Source organism: Anguilla rostrata, chromosome 12 (genome assembly GCF_018555375.3).
Source record: "Anguilla rostrata isolate EN2019 chromosome 12, ASM1855537v3, whole genome shotgun sequence".
Taxonomy (NCBI): domain Eukaryota; kingdom Metazoa; phylum Chordata; class Actinopteri; order Anguilliformes; family Anguillidae; genus Anguilla; species Anguilla rostrata.
In genome coordinates, this window is record NC_057944.1 from 21,952,374 (window position 1) to 21,977,559 (window position 25,186).

The 25,186-nt window shown below is 41.2% G+C and overlaps 3 protein-coding genes across 14 annotated transcripts in view; 2 read left to right on the plus strand and 1 right to left on the minus strand.

The window, feature by feature from the left end:
* Nucleotides 1-6,961, plus strand: part of LOC135235769 (cGMP-dependent 3',5'-cyclic phosphodiesterase) — a 168,389-nt gene extending 161,428 nt beyond the window's left edge. For all 5 annotated transcript variants that reach the window (XM_064301586.1, XM_064301588.1, XM_064301587.1 and 2 more), the window contains 7 exons: nucleotides 708-755; nucleotides 1,033-1,107; nucleotides 1,313-1,412; nucleotides 1,604-1,716; nucleotides 2,320-2,358; nucleotides 3,082-3,188; nucleotides 3,675-6,961. In XM_064301586.1, coding sequence (XP_064157656.1) covers nucleotides 708-755; nucleotides 1,033-1,107; nucleotides 1,313-1,412; nucleotides 1,604-1,716; nucleotides 2,320-2,358; nucleotides 3,082-3,188; nucleotides 3,675-3,927 — 735 coding nt within the window. In that variant the 3' untranslated portion in view covers nucleotides 3,928-6,961. The remainder of the gene's footprint in view (nucleotides 1-707; nucleotides 756-1,032; nucleotides 1,108-1,312; nucleotides 1,413-1,603; nucleotides 1,717-2,319; nucleotides 2,359-3,081; nucleotides 3,189-3,674) is intronic.
* Nucleotides 6,962-7,739: 778 nt separating this feature from the next.
* On the plus strand, nucleotides 7,740-18,070 carry LOC135235770 (myotubularin-related protein 2-like). 3 transcript variants are annotated; one of them, XM_064301591.1, is made up of 15 exons: nucleotides 7,743-8,063; nucleotides 8,620-8,707; nucleotides 9,343-9,406; nucleotides 10,280-10,374; nucleotides 10,677-10,781; nucleotides 11,111-11,215; nucleotides 11,295-11,393; nucleotides 11,981-12,130; nucleotides 12,930-13,118; nucleotides 13,368-13,553; nucleotides 13,755-13,961; nucleotides 14,517-14,609; nucleotides 15,032-15,145; nucleotides 15,456-15,632; nucleotides 16,144-18,070. In XM_064301591.1, exons 1-15 carry the CDS (start codon nucleotides 7,984-7,986, stop codon nucleotides 16,297-16,299), a joined length of 1,908 nt encoding a protein of 635 aa, XP_064157661.1. In that variant the 5' UTR covers nucleotides 7,743-7,983; the 3' UTR covers nucleotides 16,300-18,070. The 3 variants fall into 3 exon arrangements, with proteins under 3 accessions (XP_064157663.1, XP_064157661.1, XP_064157662.1); XM_064301592.1 differs by having other exon boundaries at nucleotides 7,745-8,063; nucleotides 11,310-11,393; XM_064301593.1 differs by lacking the exon at nucleotides 11,981-12,130 and having other exon boundaries at nucleotides 7,740-8,063.
* Nucleotides 18,071-18,262: 192 nt separating this feature from the next.
* Nucleotides 18,263-25,077, minus strand: cep57 (centrosomal protein 57). Of its 6 annotated transcripts, none has more exons than XM_064301597.1 (11): nucleotides 24,934-25,077; nucleotides 23,987-24,146; nucleotides 22,368-22,523; nucleotides 22,145-22,266; nucleotides 21,608-21,724; nucleotides 21,214-21,291; nucleotides 20,892-20,984; nucleotides 20,716-20,793; nucleotides 20,148-20,401; nucleotides 19,467-19,611; nucleotides 18,263-19,265 (listed from the first exon to the last, which is right to left on the minus strand). In XM_064301597.1, the coding sequence occupies exons 1-11, from the start codon at nucleotides 24,985-24,987 to the stop codon at nucleotides 19,059-19,061; spliced, it is 1,464 nt and encodes a 487-aa protein (XP_064157667.1). In that variant the 5' UTR covers nucleotides 24,988-25,077; the 3' UTR covers nucleotides 18,263-19,058. The 6 variants fall into 6 exon arrangements, with proteins under 6 accessions (XP_064157667.1, XP_064157666.1, XP_064157665.1 ...); XM_064301596.1 differs by having other exon boundaries at nucleotides 20,716-20,796; XM_064301595.1 differs by having other exon boundaries at nucleotides 20,892-20,990.
* Between the last annotated feature and the right edge of the window lie 109 nt (nucleotides 25,078-25,186).

Here is a 25,186-nt window from a genome sequence, read left to right on the forward strand (position 1 = left end):
GCTGAGGGCAACGCTCTTGTGCACAAGAATCTTCACTGGAATGTAACAGAATAATATTTTGATTTTCATTGAATGAGGGGATGAAACTGGTAGTTTCAAACAGTCCATGCGTATTTGCGATTGGAATCAGAAATGGGAAATTAACGCTATGTATTTTTGAATATTCATTAACATCTGCCCTGGTCTGAGCAGATTAGATTCAGCAATGCAGGAGCACAACTTTGCTAATGACCAGAATGTTAGTGACTTCACCATTACTGTCCTGGCTGAATTTTGGTTAGTTCAGCATAGCTCCGGTGATCCTATTCATCGTGTGTTGAGTAGACATTGCTATGATCTATCACTAATGAATCTGAAAATATTTAGCAAACTATTTACTTTTATTTATTATTTTGGATTTTCCTCCAACAAAAGATTTAGGCTAGATGGAGATGACTTTAGGCCGCTTCTGCTTGTGGAACTGCATCCTGCATTAGGTGAAGATTATTAGTCACCTTTATACTACATAGTTTTCACAAAACAGACATACCTATTCATGATATATTTACATTATCTTTGCACAGATCTTTATTCACAGGGCAATTCAGGTAGACCTTGTTCACGCCTTAACAGCAATCCACTAATGAGGATTGAAACCACATTTTGTTAGCTGTTAGAATGTCATTATTAGACTATTGTAGAACATGTATTTCTCTTTCTCTTTCCAGCAATCTGTTCTGGCTGCCCTGTATAGCTCAGAAGGCTCAGTGATGGAGGTAAATGTTCAACTCTCCATCCAGAGACATGCTTCCAGACACACAATGGAAATGATCTGAAATATTGCCTGGAGATCACAAAAGAACTGCTAGTTTGAGCATTCAAATATGGCCAAAGGGAAGGCAGGCAAACAAATCTTGGAAGGCAGTTTTTTTCATCAAGCTGAAGTTCCATGAGTTCAGGTTTCATGTGTGTCTCTACAGCCACCTAGTGGCCAGTATATATGACTGCAGGCTCAAAAAGACTTGGCCTTATGTTTGTTTATCTCTATTACAGAGGCACCACTTCGCCCAGGGGATTGCTATTCTCAACACACATGGCTGCAACATTTTTGACAAGTTCTCCAGAAAGGTCAGTATGAGGTACAATTGTTGTACTGAAGAGAGTACCTCAGGCCAAATTTTTTTCCTCTGTGAAATCATGTTAAATTAAGAAAGCATGTTGCCACGATTGGCAAAGTAAATGAAACTTCATGCTCATTATTTTCATACAGAAGGGCAAGCCAGAGAAGTGTAGTGTGTAATTATTTGCAATGCTCTGTTTTATTGGTTGCCAGGACTACCAGAGGATGCTGGATTTGATGAGAGATATCATTCTTGCCACAGACCTGGCTCATCACCTGCGCATCTTTAAAGACCTGCAGAAAATGGCTGATTGTGAGTTTAATTCAAGACACAGACACAAATAAACAGACAGACAGGAAGATGCCAGCTTAGTGAGCTTGACCCCTGAGCCATTGCCTTTAGAGCTGTGGCTGTGCTCCTTTGTGCTTATTCCATCTCTTTGTAGCGCCCCATTCAGCAGAGAGCATCATGGTCTCTTATATGTCACTCGCGGTCTCTTTCAGTGGGCTACAATGCCAAGAACCAAACTCACCGCAGCCTGCTACTCTGCCTGCTCATGACGTCATGTGACCTCTCTGATCAGACCAAGGGCTGGAAGACCACAAGAAAGATTGCGGTGAGGGGCCCCCTCTAACTTCAAACCTAAATTTAATCTAAAACTGACTTCCCGAAAAGGCACTATACGTTCATTTTTCTGATTGCTATTCTGTGCTGCCACCCATAGGGTACAGCTTTATGGATTACATTTATATTACGGCTTTTTTGGATCTTTTTTGGATCAAAGCGCATTACAGTGAAGGGAGTGACTGACTGTGGACCATCACCAATAAGTACCATCCTGGGTGATGCACAACAGCCATTCAGTGCCAGAGCACCATGCTTTATCACCACGCCTTAGCTGAGGTGGACGAGAGGGGATTAATTTAGCCAATTCTACTGGGAGTTGAGTGTACAACAAGAAAGGATGACTGAATCTTTGCAGTTCAATATCTTATCAAAAAGCACAAGAAAGACATGGCCAAAAAAAGCCTGCTGGTTAAATATACGTAGCTGTAGTAAAAGAAGGACGACCCATTCTGTATTATTTGGCCTGATTAAGTCCGTGGGTTAAAAATTACCGCTGTCAATAGTATGTGTCACATTTACAAGTTGAAAATGTTTCCGCAAATTCAATTCATGTTATTTCCTTATCATTTCTTTAACTTTTTTTTATTATCAGGAACTCATTTATAAGGAGTTCTTCTCTCAGGGGGATTTGGTATGTATGAAATGATTTTTATTCCAATTTTGAATTAGGCAGGAAATCATTTATCATTTAATTGGTTTAGTTTTTTATCGCAACAGTGTATGAACTCATTTTAACAAAATTAAAATTTAACTTTGGGGACAGTCACAGAGACGCATTCTATTTGTCTCTTCCTTTAACTCTGTTTGAAGGATACTTTAAACATGTAATTTCCAGCCTGAAGGATTCACATTTTAACAGACTCAAGGACTCAAGTGATGACTTGCAATATGCAGTGTGTGAGTGTGTTGTGTCACTCAATAAGTAGACATTTAACCTTACATAACCGCATAACTTTGTGATTTGGTGAAAGACCTGCAATTTAAAACATTTTTAAGATTAAATCAAGGAATAATCTGTGGCTGAAAATACCAAAGCAAGGTTTTTTTGTTAAGAGTTAAATAACTAATTGGTGAATACATTTTGTTAATCCTAGCTGCAAAATACAAAGCCACTTTTGTCACAATCTCCAAATGAGGCACCTAGCAGATTATACTCTATTATCATTGCAAGCAAAGGTGACATTGAACCTGACGATTGGCAGATCTGACTACCATAGGCAGATGTGAGCTGTGTGTATGCGTTATTTCATGAGCTGCACTGGAAGCATAATGCAACATATGATAACATCTATGTCACTGTGAATAAGCACCCTGATAGGACCCTAGCGTGGCTATGATGTGTGTGTAATTGCAGGAGAAGGCCATGGGCAACAGGCCCAGCGAGATGATGGACAGAGAGAAAGCCTACATCCCAGAACTGCAGATCAGTTTCATGGAGCATATTGCCATGCCCATTTACAAGTGAGTCCCTTCTACGACACAAGAAACACAATGACGTATTTGAAAATATTTGAGTATGCAGTATGGGTCCCATCTGTGCTCATCAGTCTATAGAGGACATCCTCTACGTACAGTTAAATATCATAATGAAGACTGTTTGATAAAATAGGCTACCAGTAAAATTCCCACTATAATTTATTGTGATTTAATAGGCTCTGTTATCAAAGTAAGTGCTTCGTATTTATTGCTTAACTTTATTTTATATTTCTTTGCCTTTGTCAATAAAGTTGGTTTTTTTCTTCTGTTAAAATGAAAAAGAGCCCAAAGTTAAAGTTTTGAGTTTTTGTCACTCACATAGTGCAACTTTACAGTGATATAGATATATAACACAGCTCTGTATTAGAGTTAATTGAAATGGTTGTATGACACTATGATCCTTTCTTTAATTAACTAAATAACTATTCAAGCAAACAGATTTTTCTTCACAATTTTTTTGTTCCAAAAAAGGCTTCTCCAGGAGCTATTCCCAAGGGCATCTGAGCTCTATGAGAGGGTATCCGCCAACCGTGAGCAATGGACCAAGGTCTCCCACAAGTTCACCATCCGAGGGTTGCCTAGCAACAATTCCCTGGATTTCCTTGACGACGAGTATGAGCTGATGCAGGCACAGAGTGGACAGAGTGAGGATGCCCACAGGATGAATGGCTGTCTGGACTCTGGAGCACCTCTCCAGGACCTGGACACCCGGCAGAACCAGTGACTGACCCGCCGGACATATGATTATTATTTTTTTAAAACACAGACAGGACACGCGTGCGAATAGTAACACCTTATATTTGAGGGCAGAGGGAATTATCTACAGCGTTTCACAAACTTTAGACCAGTTGGTCCTGACGTTGAGAATGGTTCTGAGTGGAAGATGTTGAAACTACAAAAAAGACAAAATATTTCAATGGGATGAAGTCTTGTTCCATTTATTGCTGCAGTGAAATAAACATTTTTACAAATGTTAATATTGTAAATCAATAGTAGGCTTCGCTAGCATTTTTGATGTGTGCTGTAATACATACTGGTGATAACATGTTGTCTCAGAATGGTAATTCCAGTGATGTAAATATAAAGTGTTACTTTATTCAGCTTTTAAATGCCAAAACATGGTGGTTGCAGGTTTGATGTCTTTATATATGGGTAACTTTTTGAAAGAACACATTTCAGGTTTTTGTGCATTTGCATCCATGCATTTTCTTATTGAGTAAAGTGTTATAGTTGACAGCAAATCCAGAGCAATTTCTGTACCCATTGCCAAGTATCCAGGCAATCAAACCACAGTAAATTTAATACAGGTACAAACATTTTCCAGCTCTGTTATTGAAAACTCATGTATTTATAAGAAAATCCAGCCCAATCTCAGTTAGATGATCTGTGAGGATTCCATAAAATTGTTTGTCAGGTGTGAATATTTTATGATTTCTGGATTTCAGAAAACAGCTTAAACCTCATGCAAAGTAAAAGACAGACAATCAAGCCTTGTTGTTTCTCACAAAGAAAACATGTTTAACATTTCATTTCAAAATATTTTGCTGTGGATAAATACTGTATTTCCCCCCAATTTCCAATGTAAACCTGCAAAAATGAATGACCCCGGAAGGTTTTAGGTTTTTGTGTAATTCAGGTCTGACTTCTTTGGCAAGTTTTTTTTTAGGCTTGTGCATTGCAAGTGCACTGAATCTGACATGTGCAATCATCCCAATGTGAAGTCCTTTTTCACCTTTTTCTTCTGTAAATATAAAACCACTCAAACTCAAGAAGGACTAAAGCCCTTTAAAGGAACCTTTAATCACCATACAAGCCCATGTGGCTTGCATGTTGCTCACCTTGCACAGTGTTGATACAGAATGCCGGGGTGGGTGTGTGTGTGTGTGTGTGTGTATGTGTGTGTGTGTCGGGGGGATGGGGGGATGGGGGAGATGAAACTTGTGTCAAAAGATATTAGACAAGGGAATGCAATGCTTTCACCCGCCTGGTCATGAGTGGAAGATATTTTGTTAATTTTTGGAAGTGTAGTGTAAATATGTTTGGGAAACAAGGGCTGTGATGTCACAGGAAATGGCATCAATGGTCAACGCTAAAGCCTGACAGAATGTGTATATTAATTTGCCTTACATTGTCTGAGTTGCCTTTAGTAAGAAGACTTACTGTACAAAAACTTACATCTGCAGTGTGAACATTTCATTTGCATGGGTGCTAGAAGGTGTTGGCCTCCTTGCTCAATTTTGTTTCTGGACGCACTGCAGTGTTTCAGGATGAGCTGCATGTCATTTCACATCTTTACAGATGTGACAAGCATCAAACAGAGATAATGGGTAAGAAAGTACAGTAAAAAAATTGTAAAAAAAAAAATAAAAAAAAAACCTTTTTTATCCATAATACCATCCCACTCAAAAATGACAAAGCTTCAGATTTTCTTCAAAAGGAAAAATCACACTGACAAACACGGTTAACACTCCGTGACACGCAAAGACTACTGACTTCGATGTATGTCATTTTGACAGACATGGGCCATTATGGCCTGTTTGATGATGATGCACACTATAAGTGGGATGACATGAGCGGTAATACCTTCTGACACCTCTGTAAATACTGAAACGTGTCAAATATCATTACAATGCCCATGCTCGAAAAATGTGTGACTACTGTAATTTTAACTCAGTGGACATATATTCTCACAATATCGTTACAAAGTTGTAGCTACATATAATCGTATTGCTGCAACATTGCTGCAAAATTGTGAGGGTGTCATGCATTAGCAGGGAAGCCATTTCTTCCCTTGATCGTCACCAGAATTTCCTGGACTTGATACTGTACAAAACATTTATATTGTTTAAACATTCAGGAAGTTCTTTGAATATGTTTTGCTGCTTTTATGCTGTGACTTGAACCTTGGGTTTAGTCTTTGGTTGGTTTTCTTGGCCTCCATTTTTTTAAAATCTTTTTTTCATCCTACCTTTTTAACTGTGCAATATGATGCGCTTGCTTGTGTTGGTTTATTGTGTACTTCAATGTAAATATGGTGTTTTTAAATTATTCCTTTTTACATTTTCTTTTATGAAATATATATTCTGATATTTGTAAGTTTATATTTAGAGGTGTTCACAACAAAGTCTGCATAATTTTCCACCCTCAAAGTAAGACACAAATGTGCCAATTTCTGACCTTGTTTGTAAATGGAGAATACTGAAGTGTTTGGAATATTAAATTGTTATCTATGTGTCAAATATAAATATAATATGTAAATATAAATAAAAATGTTTCTCAATTATACATAATTGTATCAAGAGATATTGGCAGGAAAATTATTTTGCTTATTTAAACCTATGTGATTGCAGTGATATAATTTTTAAACCCTTATATACTCATCATATTCATATTTTTTATTTAAAAAATGGTTACTTGTTTTGAAACCCAACTTCTAATATTGTAATAGAATACAAATATATTTTCAATTATGAAAACAATAAAAGAAGCTAAACTGATCCAAGATTAAAATATTTCCAAATCAAATACAAATATTTTTGTTTAATTATATAATGCACAAACAAGTAATTGAGGTTTTTGTTTGTGCTGTTCATGGCTGTGCTGTCATTTGTACATACCTGTAGATACTGTAAAGGGTATGTGTTGGATAGTCTGATGGATGTGTGTAAGGGATACTTAAGGAATATGAAGTGTGTCAACCTTCAGGTGATGAGAACAAAATTGACAACTTTTTATCTGAATAAATTTCATAAATTTAAGTGAATGTTGTCATTCTTTTTATATTTGTTCAGCTCCTGGTGCACCCTGATCTACCGTAATATAATGAAAAACATTAATTTAGCAGGACAATGTGTTCAAAGTTTTGAGTTTAGCCACTAGCATCTGCTATAGGACAAGGCTGATAGATTTTTTCTTTTATTTATTTATTTATTTATTTATTTATTTATTTATTTATCATTTTGAAATAATTCCTGTCTACTGGCTATCAGCTCCTTTAAACTAGCATTACTTACAGTATTTGTCCAGGGCAAATTGTTTATCTTATATTTCACATAACTATTTAAATGGGTGAGTGTACACTTATGGAGTAATGATGTTGCATGATGATCTTTCATCATGCAAAACCACAGTTGCAACAATCCAATTACTCAACTGTCACACCACACAGTAGTCTAATCTTTAGATTCTGTTCTCACAAAGTTGTCAGTGATCAATCTCCATATTATCATCTGATCTCCTCTCAGCTAACATTCCGCCAGGATAATTAATAGGACTGACCGTACACTAATGACTTTGCTCTGTTGTTATCAAATACATAAAGAATAAGATATTCTTTCTTCAAAGGTTATTTTTTCAATGGTTATTTTTTACGAGTATGTTTCCTTAAGCCTGGTTCCATAAGAAATTTCGCGATTTGTTCTTAAAAAAATATATATATATATTCCAGTGAATTACTTGCCTTTATTGTAGGCTATTAGCTACAAAATATGCATATCCGAAATCTTCGCTGCGGCCAGGGATCCTACCGTAAATTCCTGCACAGTTCTCCAGGATAAAAAACAAACCACACCCTTGATGTCCAGGGATTCTGGGAAAAGATGGCAGCGATATAACGTTGTCGGTGTCTCTTGCTATAAAGCTCTGCTTTTTGTCTGAAACATAACGGTTAGACTTACGTGTTATAATTGCTAGATTTCTGGTGCTCGCCATTCAACTCACTTTATCTGCCTGTATGTGAATTGAATATTAGAAGCAAAAAATCTACTATTGTTACTCGACAATGGAGAAGAGTATGAGCATCGAGAGTCTGCAGTCTAAACCGTCCTCATCCAGACAGCCAAGTTTGGATTCAGTGGCGAGGTGGGGGTCCTAGCAATCTAAATTAGATAGACTAGTGCTAAATTTTAAAATTGAAATTCAATATATCCAGACAGCCAGTTAGTCAGGCCCAGATGTTAGCAAGGCTGGATTACTGCACTGTCATAGTTTCGCAGCAAGCCAACCAGCTAACGTTAGAAAGTAAAGGCAACGTTTTCTAACGCGTGTATGAAGTAACTTTTTGTTGTTATAATGGTAGTCTGAATTTCCGTTGCAGCTGTAGTTAGATAACGTTAGTTGTCCGGTCAATTCAACTACATATTATTTGGCTACATGGAATGACACTGCATAAAAACTAAAATTAATTTCAAGCAATGTCGTTCCCTTCGAGTTTTTCTATATTTTAAAATAATACGTATGTGTATGCCTACATTATGTAATTATTCTTAAATGTATTACAATGTATTATTCTTGTTTAAGGTAAAATAATGGAAATTTAAAGTTGGAATTGCAAATATTCGTAGCCAGTCGGCTTGTAGGGGTGAACCTTTATTGGGACCGTGTGAAAATCTATTTTTTCCCCCTTTTTTTATCACAGTTCTTCCACATCTCGGTCCGACCAGTCATCGCTACAAAAGCTCTCTGATGCAGTATCCAGCTCTGTAGAGATGTCCATGGAGCATCGGGTAAGCGGCTAAGATTAATTTGAATAGGGGTGCCCAACCCTGTTTCTTGTAGATATAGTGTTCTTTCATTTCAACCCTAGTTTGGCACGACTGATTCTACTAATTAACAGCTCAACACAATCTCTGGCTATTGAATGAGGGGTGCTTTGTTAACAGCTGGAGTAAAAACCTACAGGATGTTCTGATAAATCTCCAGGAAAAGGTGGGCAGTCCTGTTTTAGACAAATTGCACTGAATGCCATTTCTGCATTGGTTTACTTTGTTGAAATACGTTTTCTATGGGGTAAAATTAATTGGGATACAATGGTACTGTTTTGAAATACCTATGACTTTACTTACAGTAGTTTCCCTCAGTGTCTATCAAACGTAGTAACGAACTGCTTCTCAGTGGGGGTTGCCTTCATGACTGTTTTAAACTACTCAAATTTCAAAAATAGACCAAAGTGATTACGCTACTCGTATGCATTATAAATTACCCTCATGGGGCCAGCGTGGGGTCCAAGTGTAATAAACAATCTTTTTAACCTTGATTACATGTTGTGTCAGGGCCACTGTCTTATGCTGGTTTTGTCATGCTATTTGTAGTCCCAGATTTGTTGCATGCTTTATTAAATATCTGCGCCTTTTTACCCCAGGCACTTGGGAATTCAATTAAAGAGGAACCACAGTTTCTTCCAAACGAGTCGATACAAGACATGAGTAGGTCAAACACCTGCTTTATAATGTTTATTCCAGTGTTTAACCATAACCTTACCTCAAAAGTTATGAATTATGAAGTGAATTTAAATATGCTTCTCAAGGGATTTTAGTAACATAATCATTAGCCTACTAAATACAAAACTATGCCTTCTTTCAGCCACTTCATGCTTAATTTTATTTTAACTTATTGACCCCCCTTGAAATTGAGGCCGTGTCCGAATCTGCTCACTTGACTACTACTGAGCTTGCATGAAATCCCAGGATAATATACTTCTTATCAGGGTTTTGCTGAGTTTGTTCTTTATTTTGAACATGTAGTGTTTGGTTTCAATAATTATAGTGCTGACAAGGCAAAGCAATGTTATATTAATTTAGCAACTATTTTAGCCAAATTACATATTCATAAGTCCAAATTTACAATAGAAAATTTATTATCTTTGAAAATGACACCCAGCAATACATACAGACAATTTTAAATGTAAATGTTTATGGCTGTTTGTTTCTATATTCTTGTGTATGTTCAATATGTGATAAAATGTGATTTTTTTTAAAAAGCAGCTTCACTGGTATTTTCCATCAACAACGTGAACATACGTGGAACGTCTTGGGGCACTTTAACAATAGTGCCTGAAAATAGTATGGAGGATTTTTTTGCATACTTCCTATAACGTACAAAAAAAAGTATGCTTTGTAGACAGTACATACTTTGAGGACACTAGTTAGGAGGCTGATTCGGACACAGCCCCAGTGTATTGGTCTGGCTTGCCACATGACAGGAAGGTACCTCAGGTTATTTGACCACATTGTCTTAAATGAGAACATTTTAAAATAAAATACTGCCTAGTATATTTAATTTTTCCATTTCCTTTGTAGATGAAGAGGTCACATACATCTGCCCTTTTCTAGGTGCCATCAGGGGAACCTTGTTCGTGACCAATTATAGGCTGTTTTTCAAATGCACAGAAGGGGTAAGTTAGCAACGGGGTTCAGTTCAATTCCATTTACATTTATTCAGTTTAACAACTTCAATTAATAGAAAAATACCCAGAAAATGATGACATTTCTTATTCCATTAATTTAATTTAAATTTATTTTCTGAATTGAGTGAGTTGAAATGGAACAGATTCCCATCCCTGGTTAGCAGGTCTGTCTCCAATGATTTCAGTCATGAGGAAGAATTAATTTTGCACTTGTGGGTCAAATTCTGTCTTATGGTGCAAACTGAGTATAAGCACTTTTGTTAATAATCAAGAGCTGGCATGGTTCTTAGGATCCAGCGATAGTGTTGAATCTACCCCTTGGAGTGATCAGCCGGGTGGAGAAAATCGGAGGACCGTCAAACTGTGGGGAAGTGTCCTATGGACTTGTGTGCAAGGTAGTGTGTTCATTCTTCAGGATACTTTGGTGAAGTGTACCCCATGTCATAAGAATACATTACCAAATACTGCATTATGTATGGATGTATGTTTTTGTGGCTATGGGTATTCATTTTATAAATGGATTAGTTTTTATATATAAGTAATATCTATACTGTCTTCCTGCTTACCATTATCTCCATATTATTTCCATTTATGAATCTGAACGATGCTGAGCTATCTTAGCTTTTTGCTTAAAGTTGATAACCCCCTGGAGTCTTGAATCCTCTGTAATCCCATTCCTTATCTTTTATTTGCATCATGTGACTAGTCCCAATTTTTTTTTTAGGATGTACGGAATCTTCGGTTTGCACACAAAACACAAGAAGGCTCTCTCAAGAAGTCAATATTTGAGGTTATAATGAAGTTTGCCTTTCCTGCCTCTAATGGCTTGGTAAGGTACTATCATTGTGTTCATTTTTCTGGTGATTTGAACTTAATTTTAATGTTTTTAATTGTAGCTTAACTTAAAGGCAGTTTGCTTCCAGGAAATGTTTGCCTTTCAATATGGGCTGACTTTCCCTGAGAGTGCGTGGAAGGTGTACGACCCTCTCACAGAATACAAGAGACAGGTCAGTGAACATCCTGTGGTGCCTGTCCTTCTGTCTCTCTTTCAATTAGCATTTCCTTTGGGAGCTTTTCTTATCTCAATCTAAGGAAAATCTCAGGTGCTCAGGGACATGTCATAGAAAATCCTGTATTTATTATTTTAATTCCACCATATCCATAGACTGCCACATTAAGTTTCCTGACTTCTGTTAATTGTAAAATAACGTATTCCTAATCCTGACTTCATGCTAGTTGGCAATACAAATCGCTAATTAAGGTCACATCAATGAGAGGCTGATGGGTGCAGAAAAAAACATTTATATCTGCACCAAAGGTACTTTATAAAATTCAGCCTGAATACTTTTGACTGATGGGTAAGTCTGGGTAACTAAAGTTGTCACAGTAACGCTTGACTTAATCTTCTTGGGTGACTGGTAGGGAATTTGCAGCTCACAAATGTATATGCTGCAGGTACAAAATATTTTGATAGTAATAATGTCACAAGCAGTGTTTTCAGATTCACGATAACCCAATTGCACTGAATGTAACTTGCACGTTGAAAAGTTCTGAAAAATGAGTCCTTTCCTCTCTGTCCCTGTGACACTGGCAGGGCCTGCCTAACGAGAGCTGGAGAATAACGAAGGTGAACGACCGCTATGAGCTGTGTGACACCTACCCCGCTACCCTGGTGGTGCCCGTCACCGCTCCTGATGAAGAGCTCAGGAGAGTGGCAGCCTTCAGAGCCAAGGGCAGGATTCCTGTGAGTCTGCAGCAACAGCACGCCTCATTCACGAAACCTTTTTACTGTTCTTACTGCACTTTCACTCTTAACAATAGTTCCTATGAAAAACCATGCCGGAGTAGTCATGAAAACTGCAAAGACCTTTTTTGTGCGTATCCCAGGTGTATCGGGTGATGAATGCCAGCAGTTTGTAAAATAGATGCTTGTGCTTGTTCATGTTGATTAGCATAAGGAGACACCCTATCGGTCCCATAAAGGGCATGCTGACTTCAGGGTCATGTACAAACATCAGCCTTTTGCCACTCTCTGCAAGTGTATCTGTACGGCCCCTAAAGATGCTCCCTTCATATTATCATCAATCATGTTTATAAATTAAATGAATTATGTATGTTCCCAAAAAGGTTATCATAAACTAAATGTAAGATAAAAACTTGGTGTGGGGAAAAAATAATAAAATAATTTTTTTGAAAAAACTAAAACTAACAAACCTGCTCTTAAAACTAACGTAGTCTAAACAAATTGAAATCAAAATTGAAAACGAAAGAAAAATCAACACCAAAGAACAAATTCAGATAAGAACAGAAATGATGAATGGCAAAATGATTTGTGGAAAACATTGGTTGGCGATCAACGTTTCTTCCCCACACCACACAATTACCGCCATCAGCCCAACAGAACTGCGCTTTACCTGTGGCTTTGCACCGAGCACCAAGCGGCAGAATTCCCCCTGTCTAGTCGGTGCCGTTACACCCGCTCTGCAGAGGCTGCTCTTTGGGTAGTGAGGATGGGCAGTCGGGTGACCCTGAGTGTCGCCCAGGTCCTGTCCTGGATCCACCCGGAGAGCCAGGCCACGGTGACCCGCTGCAGCCAGCCCATGGTGGGGGTCAACGGCAAACGCAGCAAGGACGACGAGAAGTACCTGCAGGCCATCATGGACGCCAACGCCCAGTCCCACAAGCTCTTCATCTTCGACGCGCGTCCCAGCGTCAACGCTGCGGCGAATAAGGCAAGGGCCCCCCTCCGGCTGGTATTTCAATCCTGATTCCTCCACTGTTACTCCCCTCCCCATTTGCTTTCTTCTCACCAAATTACATGACTAATGGACAAAGCAGTATTCACATGAGTGTTCGAGAGGGAACTAGAGAGATGGTGAACCAAAATTGCGTCCTTACCGGTTTACCAAAAAGCTTTGGCTTATTTGTGCTTGTGGGTGTGTGTGTGTGTGTGTGTGTGTGTGTGTGTGTGTGTCCTGCAGATGAAAGGGGGTGGCTATGAGAGTGAGGATGCCTATCAGAACGCCGAGCTGGTGTTCCTTGACATCCACAACATCCACGTGATGCGGGAATCTCTGCGCAAGCTGAAGGAGGTGGTGTACCCCAACATTGAGGAGTCCCACTGGCTGTCCAAGCTGGAGTCCACCCACTGGCTGGAGCACATCAAGGTGAGAGAGAGAGGGGGGCGTGGAGGGGGCACGGGGCACCGAAACAGGGATGAAGAGCGATGGAGAGCTAATGTGAAATCCTCCATGGAGGGGTTTCCACAGGGCTTGCAACCTTCACATCCCCGCTTTGGTTACACGGCTTGCCTGATCTCCCTGTGCTGTGACCTTTGTCCTTTGACCCCTTCCACCCGTGCCACGCAGCTGATCCTTGCGGGGGCGCTGCGCATCGCGGACAAGGTGGAGTCCGGGAAGACGTCTGTGGTGGTGCACTGCAGCGACGGCTGGGACCGCACGGCCCAGCTCACCTCTCTCTCCCTGCTGATGCTGGACTCCCACTACCGCAGCCTGCTCGGCTTCCAGCAGCTGGTGGAGAAGGAGTGGCTGAGCTTCGGGCACCGATTCCAGCTGGTACTCGCCTGCACCTCCCTGCTCTGTCTCTCACATACATACACTTACTTTTCAAAACTGGCCTTTACAGCTGCTGCTGCTGCTGCTGCAAGGGCTCTTTAATCTTAAGTTTTTAACTCTTGTTTAATTTTTTTTACAATGATGTGAACAAAACACTTTACCCTCCCCCCCTACCATTCCTGCATTGAACTTTTGCATAGGACACCGATGGCTATTAATAGAAGTATCAGCCACTGTTTTCCATGACTTTGAAGTTGCCATAAGGTGACTTAATCAATCAGTGTCGACTTTCTCTCTAATGGTACTGTGACAGTTTGACATGAGTGACAAAGTTCTGCTGGGTTTATTTTTCTTTTTTAATGAACTGTTTTACACAGGGGACACCAGGAGGTATGACTTCCTGTCCAAACAATAACTTTCAGATGATCACTTGAGGCAGAATGAGAATAGCGCGGTGACACTGTGGTCCTTTGTTATTGCAGTTGACCGTTCTTGGTCTAACCCAAACTTTTTAACCTTCTCTCCCCCTTTAAACCTCCCCTCCCGCTCGCCCAGAGAGTGGGTCATGGAGACAGGAACCACTCTGACGCAGACCGCTCGCCCGTCTTCCTGCAGTTCATCGACTGCGTGTGGCAGCTCACCCGACAGGTGAGGGCCGGCGCTGAAACCTTCCGGTCTCTAAACGCCGCAGTGTAACACAATGGTCCGGGAGGTGGGCTTGTGACTCCGAGCTTGTAGGTTAGGTTCTGCCATTGCGCCCTTGAGCAAGGTTCTTAACTTGAATTACTTCAATAAATATCCAGCTGTGCAAGTGGACTGTAATGTAAGCTGTGTAAGTTGCTCTGGATAAGAACTTAAGCTGAATGCTTAAAATTTAAATCTCTAAGGTACAATATTTTGTCAGGCAGTGGTGCTATCTAATCTGTCTTGGATTTAGGGAAATTTTTTTAGAGTCTTATAAACCACCTTGTCTAAAGTAGCACTAGAGAGGCTTTTGAATGCACTTTTTACAGAGATATGGTTGCTGTATGTTAGTCTTCAATTGTCAAGTATTTATTGTTTTTATTTAGTTTCCTTCAGCATTTGAATTCAATGAGTTCTTCCTGATCACCATTCTGGATCACCTGTACAGCTGCCTTTTTGGAACCTTCCTCTGCAACAGTGAGCAACAGAGAGAGAAGGAGGTGAGAGTGCCCCCTAGAGTCCAGGGTTAGCATTTATATGGATGCCTCAAGCATGAGTCTACAAAGGGGCCACTAGGTTATTTGTTATTTGTGAGCACTTATTTTTGTTTTTACTGATTAACATATAAGGATGCTACAGATAATAATCGAACATATCCTACAGTCTTTCCATCATCTAAACCAGCACCTAGCGGTACTCTCCCTGTATGTGTTCATACGCCATGACTTCCATGATTGCTAATCTATAAAAAAGGCAGTCCACTTTGGATGTATGCTTAATCACCTGTTTTGTGTATCTGTACTTTGCAAGGAGCTTCCAAAGAGGACTGCCTCTCTGTGGTCTTACATTAACAAGCAGCCAGAGGAGTTCACCAATCCCCTCTATGTGGACTACTCCAATCATGTGCTGTTCCCTGTGGTCAGCATGCGCCATCTAGAGCTGTGGGTGGGGTACTACATCCGTTGGAACCCTCGCATGAGGCCCCAGGTAAGTAGACCCGTTTACGTCACCTGTGTTCTGAATGAACCGTACAGAACTGTCATAAGATGCTCATTGACACTTTCTCATCCGCCTGAAGCGCATCTGTTGTTTTATGTGCTGTTTGTTTTGTCTGGATGCACAGTGGGTTTTTTCAAGCCTCACACATTTTTATTTGACCCATTGTGTCGGACTCCATTCCAGAGCAGCCATGCTGCACACGTGGTATTCTTAGTTCCGTAACTGTCAGATTGAATCGTTTTTGTTCCAGTTAATAAACAGGATCATCTTCACCCCCCAGACATTTTAAGAGTACTTAGAATACGTAGCCATCAGCTGTAAATAACCATTAGCTAAAAAATGGCTAATTAAATAAGAGCGGAGGTTGGTGTAAAAGGGAGGCCCTGCTCTGTAGAGATGGTCTGCTTGTGCCCTGGTGCTGCTGGGATGATGTCATTGTAAGTCTTCTCTGTGACGTGGCTTGACGCTCGTTGTGTGTGTATTTCTGTCCCCCTCCCAGGAGCCGGTGCAGCAGCGCTATAAGGAGCTCCTGGCCGCGCGTGCGGAGCTACAGAGGAGAGTGGAGGACCTGCGGCGTGGGGCGGCCGGCCGCTCCGGTGCCGCCTCCGAGCGGCTCAGCTCCCCCACGAGCCCTGCCGCGCCCGTGCACTCCTGAACAGGGTGGCGCCATGTGCCGGACGTGCCGACATGTTTTTAGGGGACACCTTGATTTCACTGAAGGGAAACGCTGCAGAGGTGCATGCAACAGGACACGGCCCCTCAGCGCTGCCCTGACAGACCTGGGGTCCGCCTCACCTGCCTGGGCGATGGCAGACCCGAGGTTCTCAGCCAAAGACTCTCACTACGCAGCCATATTTCACTCCCGTTACCTCCAGGAAGAGTGGGGCCCTATGCCCTACCTGCCCTCAGCTTTACTGTAATCACTCTAATCTCTAATTTGTTACTGTGGTGTAAACACACCACAGTAACAAATACTAAAATAACTTATGCACTGGATTATTCCAACATTGCTGGAAGCTTTAAAAAAAAAAAAAAAAAAAAGAAAGAATGAAAAAAAAAGAAAACCAACTATAGCGTACCTAATTTATAGTCAGTAGGTTCGTTTTACTGACATTTACAAGTTGCGGCAGCTCTGCTCAGGTAGGTGTAATTAACACACGCACCGCTCCAGTGGTCCGTTACAGTTGAAACTGCAAATTCCAGAACGCTTGCTACATGGCCAAATTTAGCTAAATATAATTTATTATTAGTTACATTGGAGCTGAAACTATGCTTCAGCATTGAGAACTTGAGAACGTACGATTATGCATTTGTAAGAGGGTGAAATTTGCTGTCCTGGCTGGACACACAGGGCTGGGCCAATTGGACTGAATACCTCAGTGTAAATGTACATTTTTTGGGCTATTTTGGGGGAAAAGGACACAAACTTTAGTGCCTTTTTACAAGTAGTCACAAAGCGCAGCCTGCTTCTGAAGCCTTGTTTGACGCCAGAGCACTTACAAGCTGTTTATTTATTAATACTTACAGCAAAATGAATGTTTACACTGTTTATCCATTTCAGTGATTGTCAAGTAACAAAATGTGTAGTTACTTGAATTTGCATTGAGTAATTTTACTAAACGGTTCCTACACGTAAAAAGGGGGGGGGGGGGGGGGACCCATTTGTCTCGCATTTTGTGACTGCAAGATTGCTTACTGTATGTATTGAAAGTAGTCAGCTATTCTGAACACCAAATCCTTGATTTGTCTGAATTTTCCTCCCATGTAATGTACGCTTGAGTGACTGAATGTCACGGGGAACCTTTCAGAAGGTTGGAAAGGGGGATTGCATTTAGTGTTTTGCTTGCCCGAGTGCTGCCCAGGCGCAACCCAAATGGTTGGTGGATGGATTGGGAAGGCAGGCCATTTGGGGAAATTGGTTGTTTTCAGGTGAGTGAGTAGTTAAGATTCCACCTGTTTGCAAGATCTGAGATGGAAGTAATTGTCTCTGCTGCTAATTAACAGGATCTGTGAATGTGTTCATGCTAGCTGCATTTCAATTATTGTGAATTTATGCAACTGCCAATATCTTGAGCAACTTGCCTAACAGGAGCAGTCTTTACCTAATGGGAACAGTGTTAAAGTTAATTAATAACCATGGTCTGGTGTTCAATTCAGACAAGTGTGCTTAAAACAAAATAGTGGTAACTGGTCTAAATGCATGTTAAGGCATATGTGAACAGTTATAATTCACTATTTTTGGACCACACAGCTTTGCTACATCTGCCATTCATACTTAAGTAGATGCAAACTGCAAAATTTGGGCTCTTCAAATCGTGATTTTTGCTGTTGTGGCTACAAAATAAAATAGGTGATTGCATGTACCACTACAATCCTGTGATACCGTGACTGGAAGATGTAAAAATAAATCAAAATAACTGATTTGACTGGACTTGTAGGTGCAACGTTCTGGACAGCAGCGATAAACGTCTCAATTTCAGACAATGACTACATAGAGCTAATATTAGTATAAAAAACAGAACAATGGGAGTCCCATTACACACACCTGGTTAAAACAGGACCACGTACCAGTTGTTTCTATATTCTGTTTTGGTGATTAAACAGAGAGAGCAATGGTGTAAAAAATAAATACTTTATTGTAAAACATCAGAATTCCACAAACTATATATATGGAAACCCCTGAAGTCAGTCCATGAAACGTCAGAGAAAAATGTGACTTCTACATTCTTCTTCAGTTACAACAAATAGTCAAGTTTTTTTTTTTTCCCCCACACTTTCAAATTTCTGAGCAGGAACTAGGAAGTGAAAGTAGGCCTGATCTCAGCCTTCGCTGCCACATTTCATCACAGTTGCGGAGTTCTGACACTTCCCATTTGCTCAGTCAGTTGGTTGTAAACTTCAGATTGTGGATTTGAGAAGCCCTCTTTCCACGGAGAACAATTTGTGATTGCTGAGGCACAAGTGGCTTGAAGGTTAACTTTAGATCTTCCAGAACTAAGCGAGCTTTCTCACGGTGATTCTGACCTTCCATTCCTTTATAAACACAAGGTTAGGTTCCAGTACAATTAAAGAGCCCATAAACTGCTATTTAACTGGACGGGCTTCAAGATGTGCAGCGTGTACTGACTCTGCTGTAGTGTCAAGAGACGAAAGCTGACGCCCCTCAATGTTTGTGCTTGCAGTCTCTACACTGCAAAAGTAAGAAGCTCCCTCCGGAGTTCCAAAACACCCTGTTTAGTGGTTCCAGCAGACCTAGGACCAGTTTTTGTGCCATGTCCGCAGCATAATTAAACACTTCCTGTGATTTTATGTTTAATGTCCATTGGCATGATGATGTCAAGACCACAGGGTAAAAATGATGCTGGTTCTACCAGAGTCTGTGACACACACACACACACACACACACACACACACTCAGTAGCTCCAGTTGATCTGATCACTGCGCAGGGAGGTCTGAAGGCTCTGCATATCCCTCAGCAGCCTTAGGCTGTCTTTGCTCTTGTTCCCTGACTTCACCTTGATTGGTCCAGCCCCTCTACCTCGTGTGGTCACCGTAGTGATCACCTTCACCCTGCTGGGGTGCCCTTTCTGACCCCTCGACTCCTTTTTCAGCTTCTCCATCTGAGGGGAGCAGAGAATATTTCCATAGAAAAGGTCAACACTTCAGTCCTCTCATCTGGCAGTTGTCTGCAGAACAGTGATGCTGTGTGGCAGTCTTCACACATGCTGAAGGTACCAATGCCAGCAGGGTTTGAGACAAATGCACAATGTTATAAACTGAGTTGGAGAAGAGGAACACCTTCCTCCAGAGCACCAGCCTACCTGTGCTTGGTGCCGCCGCACCTTGGCGATCTGCTCCCCTTTGCCCTCCATTCGCTTCACCAAGCTCTCCAGCTCCTTTTCCAGGTGCTGCCGCAGACCGTCTGTCCGCGAGTCCTGAATCTGCTTTACCAGCTCTTGGTGCTCACTGTCAGAAACAGCAGGCCCGAAGGTCAGGGCCGAGTATAATACAAGTGAACACACACAAACTGTCTCTCGCTTTTTTGGTGTTTCAGCTTGTGTTGGTGGACCATTGGTACTGTCAGACTTAAGCTTTAGCTCTTGTTATTATGCTAACGTTAGCCATTACCTATAAATAGCTAAGCAGGTAGCTCCCTAGCTTAGACGGCTAGCGGTTGTGTAGGCTTAGCTAGTTGAATATAACCAGTTGTTTAGCCAACAAAACGATCATGTAGGAATTACTCTGTGACAAAGTATCAATACAGCTGAAAATACATGTTATGTACTAGCATGTAAGCTCTGCCACAACCTGCAAAGTATCAGGCTGGTGAATAATAATAGTATAATAGGTGAATAAATAATATAATTGAGATCAGATTTAAATCAGTCCCTTTTCACAGTAGGAAAGAAGTTTTGTAACCAAAAAATGCTGATTTATTGTATAAAATGCACTTGAATGATCTAGTCACTTGTATAAGAGCAGGGTGGGATGGGACCACTCACAAGCTCATGTGGCCGAACTCATCCTGCAGGGCCAGCAGAAGCTCTGACAGCTCCTCGCTGCTGGAAGAGGAAGAGGAGGAAGTGCTGCTAGACCGGGAGTCTGAAGCCTTCTTCCCATTGGTCGTCCGGGAGGACCTCCTGGCCAACGGTATGCCGCTGAGCACACGGTCGTTGCAGAACTGGGGGTTGTGCTGCTTCATGAGGTGCAGGACGTGCTGCACGTTGGCGCGGACCGAATGGCTCGTACTCGTGGACTAGAAAGGGTGAGTTTTATATTTATTGTACATTTTCTACATTTACAACAGGCTGTTAACACAGGCGATTCAGAATGCTAAGCAGGAATGGAAATGGACATTTCATAATGTTTGAAAATGAAGTCGTCATTGTGGTTGATGGGGTTTTGTGCAGAAATGAAAAGGTTTGCATAGGGGGATAGTGACCTTCCCTTTACAATTTAGCAAACCATTTAATTTGCGTTAAATTTATTTGTCTACATCTTGTTGGCTCCCTTTTTTATTGCTTCCTTTGTCTGTTAGATAAATCTATTGCGTAAATATCAGTGCCTTACCGTTCCTGCCACAAAAGGCACATCCCCTAGGCTCAGTCTGTAATGTGGCTGTGCATGTGAGTGACACTGCTGCAGTGGCTTCTGGGAGACAGGGGACATTTCACACGTCATCGTGGTATAAAAGAGAATCGACTTAAACAACACATTACGATTTCCCATCATGTCCCACACATTACCTTGACAGCACGTTTTTTCTTCTTATCTTTTGTGACCTTGGCTGAGGAGGGGGACACTGCCTGGAGGAGGATGCGATTGGCCTCTAGCCCTGTCTGTAACTTTAGAGGTGCCAGTGATTGCATAGTCACACAGTTCTCAGCAGAGCTTACTCGAGCAAACATAGAATGTGTGTGTGTACTCACTCTCCTTGGCTCACAATCATGGAGGTGAGCCACAAGGCTTTGGAACACTACTGTGCAGTGTGTTCATAAAAAAAATAAATAAATAAAAAAAAGAGATTGAGACAAATGAGGGAGAAAGAGGGGGAGAAAAAACCTCTACCTGGGCAGCCTTGTCTTCAACCAGCTTCCTCTGATGCTCCTCCTCCTGCAGCTTCTGTTCCAGCTCTCTGATTTTACTCTGAACCACAGGAAAAGAAAAAAGAGGCACAGTGAGCATGAGCCTGAGTGTTTATATAAACATGGTACGAATGGAGGGTGACTGATGAATTTGTTAAAAGGTTTCAACACCCTGACAGAACACTCCACTGCTTAGCCTACATCTTCACTCTTGAGCTATTCAATGTTTGAAATAATCAATATGCAGTCTGTTCTTCTGTTCTTTCTGCCTTGACATTTCCAAGGTGGTCATTGTGGAGTGAATCAATCCTTCAACGACAGCCCACAGGTGTAGGCAGAACTCTGGATCTGTAACTATAGCAACAACAACAACCTACCTCTGCTAGATTCTGAGTCTCAGTGAGCTTCATGTACTCCTGTTCCAACATATCCAGCTTCTCAAACTTGGCCTGTACGTCTGCATGGTCATCTGATCTTTCCTTCTCTAGGGACGCCTGCAGGAGGGAACAAGAGACAATAGAGTACCTATAGACAAAGTGGCGAATGCCAATGTTACTACAGACTTCATATCTCTTACAGGCATACCAACACACCTTCTGTTGCATAGCAACAATTTATTCCACCCTACTGAAGCACTATATATTCAGGCAGAAAAATTATATCTGTTCAATGTGCATAGTAATATAAGATTTTAATTAAAACATGTCCTCTATTGTTTTAAATATGTGCCAACAATTTTACAAAATAAGCTTCTCCAGTCTGGTATTTCACCAATGGAACTGCATTTTGGGGTTGTGGCTGATAATCATATTCAGTATTTTTGATGTATTAAACAATGTCATATTAAGTTTGTGTATATTAAATAATAACAAAGAGCACTGGCCAACATGCTCCTCTGGAATTTCCATAGCAACCTGTTGTTTCAGCACAGCCGTCCTCTCCGACTCGGCATTGCGCACCATCCTCCTCATATACTCCAGCTGCTTTTCCAGGAGGCTGCAGCGCGACTCAGCCGCAGCCAGCAGCGTGGCTAGTTCTGTGGGGGGAGGGAAGGGGGGTTTGGGGAGGCATGGAGGAGTCAGATAGAGGCATAGAGATGGTACAGCTCTGAGGGGCCTCTGGCAACAATTAATTCACCTTGGCTGTGTGTGCTGCCCTCCCTCTCATCCTCCAGGACGGCCTTGTGTCGGGTGGTTTCTTGGGTCAGGCGCTGCAGGTTCTCTTCTGCTTGCGACCGCTCCAGCTCCAGCCTGTGGATCTTCTCCTGCAAGTTCTTAAGCGCCGACAGAATGGCTGTGCAGTGCCATGCGCCAGATGATATATTAGCAACCAGTGCAACACCACATACTGCATTTCCCTGACTGTTGGGTGGTGAGTTTCTTTCAATAAATATACATATAGCACAAAGACTGCCTTCTGTCAATGATAATTTTTTTCCCCTTAAAATATAAGAATCTCTGGAGAGTTATTGTTTACCATGTGACTTTGAGTTTTACAATGCTTCATATGAGAAGAGGGGAATATTCAAATATTTTACTTCTGCAGCCACACAGAAATTTGAATTATCAAATTTGCACATCCCTCCTCACCACTTCATGTATAATATACAATTACTCACAAAATTTTACACCGCCCTGACCTGGATAATTATTTTGCACAACCAGAAAAGAGCTGCAAACACCCCCCCCCATCAGGGGAGTCCTACAATTCAACCTGCAGGACTACAAATGGCTTAAGCAGCCACAGGGTGCAGCGGCTTCTAATTACTTCAAAAAACAATAACTCTAATGCAGCAGAAGTAATGGTGTTTCCATGTTCTTTTTAAATAAAGTAAAACCCTCAGGACACAGGCATCTCACCATACGCCATGTAATATGAATGGGATGGCCTCCTCATTAATTATAGCTGTCTTTGAGCATTGTTTCCTTCAGAAGGGAGAATTAATAATTCAGGAGTATGTAACCACAAAATGATATTTTAATTAAATCCTAACACAATTTGACCATGCTGAGTCCAGTCACTCAGATGAAATGGTGGCAACGATGCAATTTCCACAGGTAAATGGAATCCACAAACCTACACTAGATATAGGCCTATCACAAGATGAATCCTTTCCCTCACTAATGTGTTTGTGTGTGGTACACAGCATGTTCAACACACTGTATAACTTAAGCTGCCCAGCACTGTATTGAATATTGATCTCAGTAACTATGGAGAGCACTGACATTAGGTGTAATCCTCCATCTATGAATCAAGCATACATTTATTCCAAGCCAGGTGTGCAGAAAGCATGCATTTCTAGTTTTCTAAAATAGAGCAAACAAGCATTGGCTACTAAAAAAAAATACAGTTCACCACACTGCTCACAATAGCATCCAGAGCAGTGGTTGCTGTGGGAGGCTGATCTTTTTCTGGAATTCATTCCAACAGCTTTTAATTAATCAAGAAAACCCACCATGACTGATCTGAGCATCCATCTAAACCTATTGATGAGCTAATTAATGACAGACCATGTGTGGTCTCTTTATTAAATATTTTAAAGTGGTCTCATGAACATGTGAACCACTGATGTAAGCAACAGATGAGTGTATTGAGCCAGGGTAATGGGTAGAAACAAAAACCTAGATGTGCACCAGCCTTTCAGGAATTGAACCCCTGGTCTAGAAATATCATTCAAACTGATATACAGTCATGCCTGGCTTCTAGCCTTCAGTATGAAAGAAGCAGACCAGTTAAATGGGTGAGACTGCCCGCACCTGCAGTGTTGCTCTCTGGAAATGCCTTTACAGGCTTGTTGAGGGACCGTCGGGGAATGTTTGCGTTGATAAAAGGCCGGTCCGTGGGGTACTCGGCAAAGGAGGGCAGGGAGACGCTGTCTGACATAACGTATCCACGAGAGTGCCCAGTCCGATGGTCCTACAGGGACAAGAGGACATTAATGCACGAGTGAACCCAGTCAGAACACCTTCACAAGGCGTAAAATTAACGTCACACATATATACACAATACATTTACATTGCACATCGAAAAAAAAACCCGACTCAAACGCACTTAATTGTATTTACTATGGAATTTTACTAGCAGCAAGTTTTTTCTAATTCTGCACCCTCACCTAAGCAAGTTAAAGGTTATACGATGCTATTAAATGAGTTGCGGTAATTAGCTAGTCACCTACCGTATTAGTTAAACAGTCCGGTAAGAAGCTGATTGTTTAATACCCGAAAGCATTTGTTTGCAAACTCAGAGTGCTAAGAATGCAACACTTGAAAAATCAACTGTGTATAAACTCAGTGGTCGTTGCCCTACTGCGCGCTTCCCAGAATCCTTGCATATATGGCAGGAAGTAGCTGAACTCTAAAGCGCGATCAGTTTTCGAATTTTAGCTAGCTAAATGATGTACAACGGGTACCGGTCACCGGTCACATAAACTAGGTAAGTTAGCGTTATACTCCTATAACAAGCCAACACCGGCAAGGTGCCAGATAGCTGTTACACGGTTGATTTTATTGCAAACTTGCTAGTAACAATGTGCAATTGCTCGGTATGCAGTGGCATTGCCTCGGGAAAATGTTACAGCATTCGTAATTGCGAGGGTGAAACTCTGATACAGGTTAGCTAGCAGTTTGTTGATAGTGGCTAGCCACAACACTTAGAAATTAAGAAGCCTGTTTGTCTTTCAGTGTGAGTTAGCTAAGCAACATACCATTTCACTTGTATCCCTGGGCGCAGATGATGGTGTTTTAGATGTTGTCTCCATCAAACTGGAATGTATTGGTTGCTTATGATTTATTTACAAACGCCCTCATAGCATATCTGTTAAAAACAGTTGCCAGCCTTGTCAGACCGAACTTACCTATTACGCGAAACACAGGAACGCAAAACACAACCGCGGCGCGTAAAAGTGCTACGCAATTGAATTGCGTCAGAGTATTGGAGGGTGTGGCATACGTTCAGAA

What these genes read in the sequence shown, in the direction of transcription:
- cep57 (XM_064301594.1), bottom strand. Translation starts at nt 24,987, where the DNA reads ATGGAGACAACATCTAAAACACCATCATCTGCGCCCAGGGATACAAGT. An exon ending in AGAAAAAACGTGCTGTCAAG is followed by an intron (nt 20,797 to 20,891) that starts GTAATGTGTGGG and finishes CCTGTCTCCCAG; the next exon opens with AAGCCACTGCAGCAGTGTCA. An exon ending in TGCGGCGGCACCAAGCACAG is followed by an intron (nt 19,266 to 19,466) that starts GTAGGCTGGTGC and finishes TGCTCCCCTCAG; the next exon opens with ATGGAGAAGCTGAAAAAGGA.
- LOC135235770 (XM_064301591.1), top strand. Translation starts at nt 7,984, where the DNA reads ATGGAGAAGAGTATGAGCATCGAGAGTCTGCAGTCTAAACCGTCCTCA. An exon ending in TCACAGAATACAAGAGACAG is followed by an intron (nt 11,394 to 11,980) that starts GTCAGTGAACAT and finishes TGACACTGGCAG; the next exon opens with GGCCTGCCTAACGAGAGCTG. An exon ending in TGTGGCAGCTCACCCGACAG is followed by an intron (nt 14,610 to 15,031) that starts GTGAGGGCCGGC and finishes GTTTTTATTTAG; the next exon opens with TTTCCTTCAGCATTTGAATT.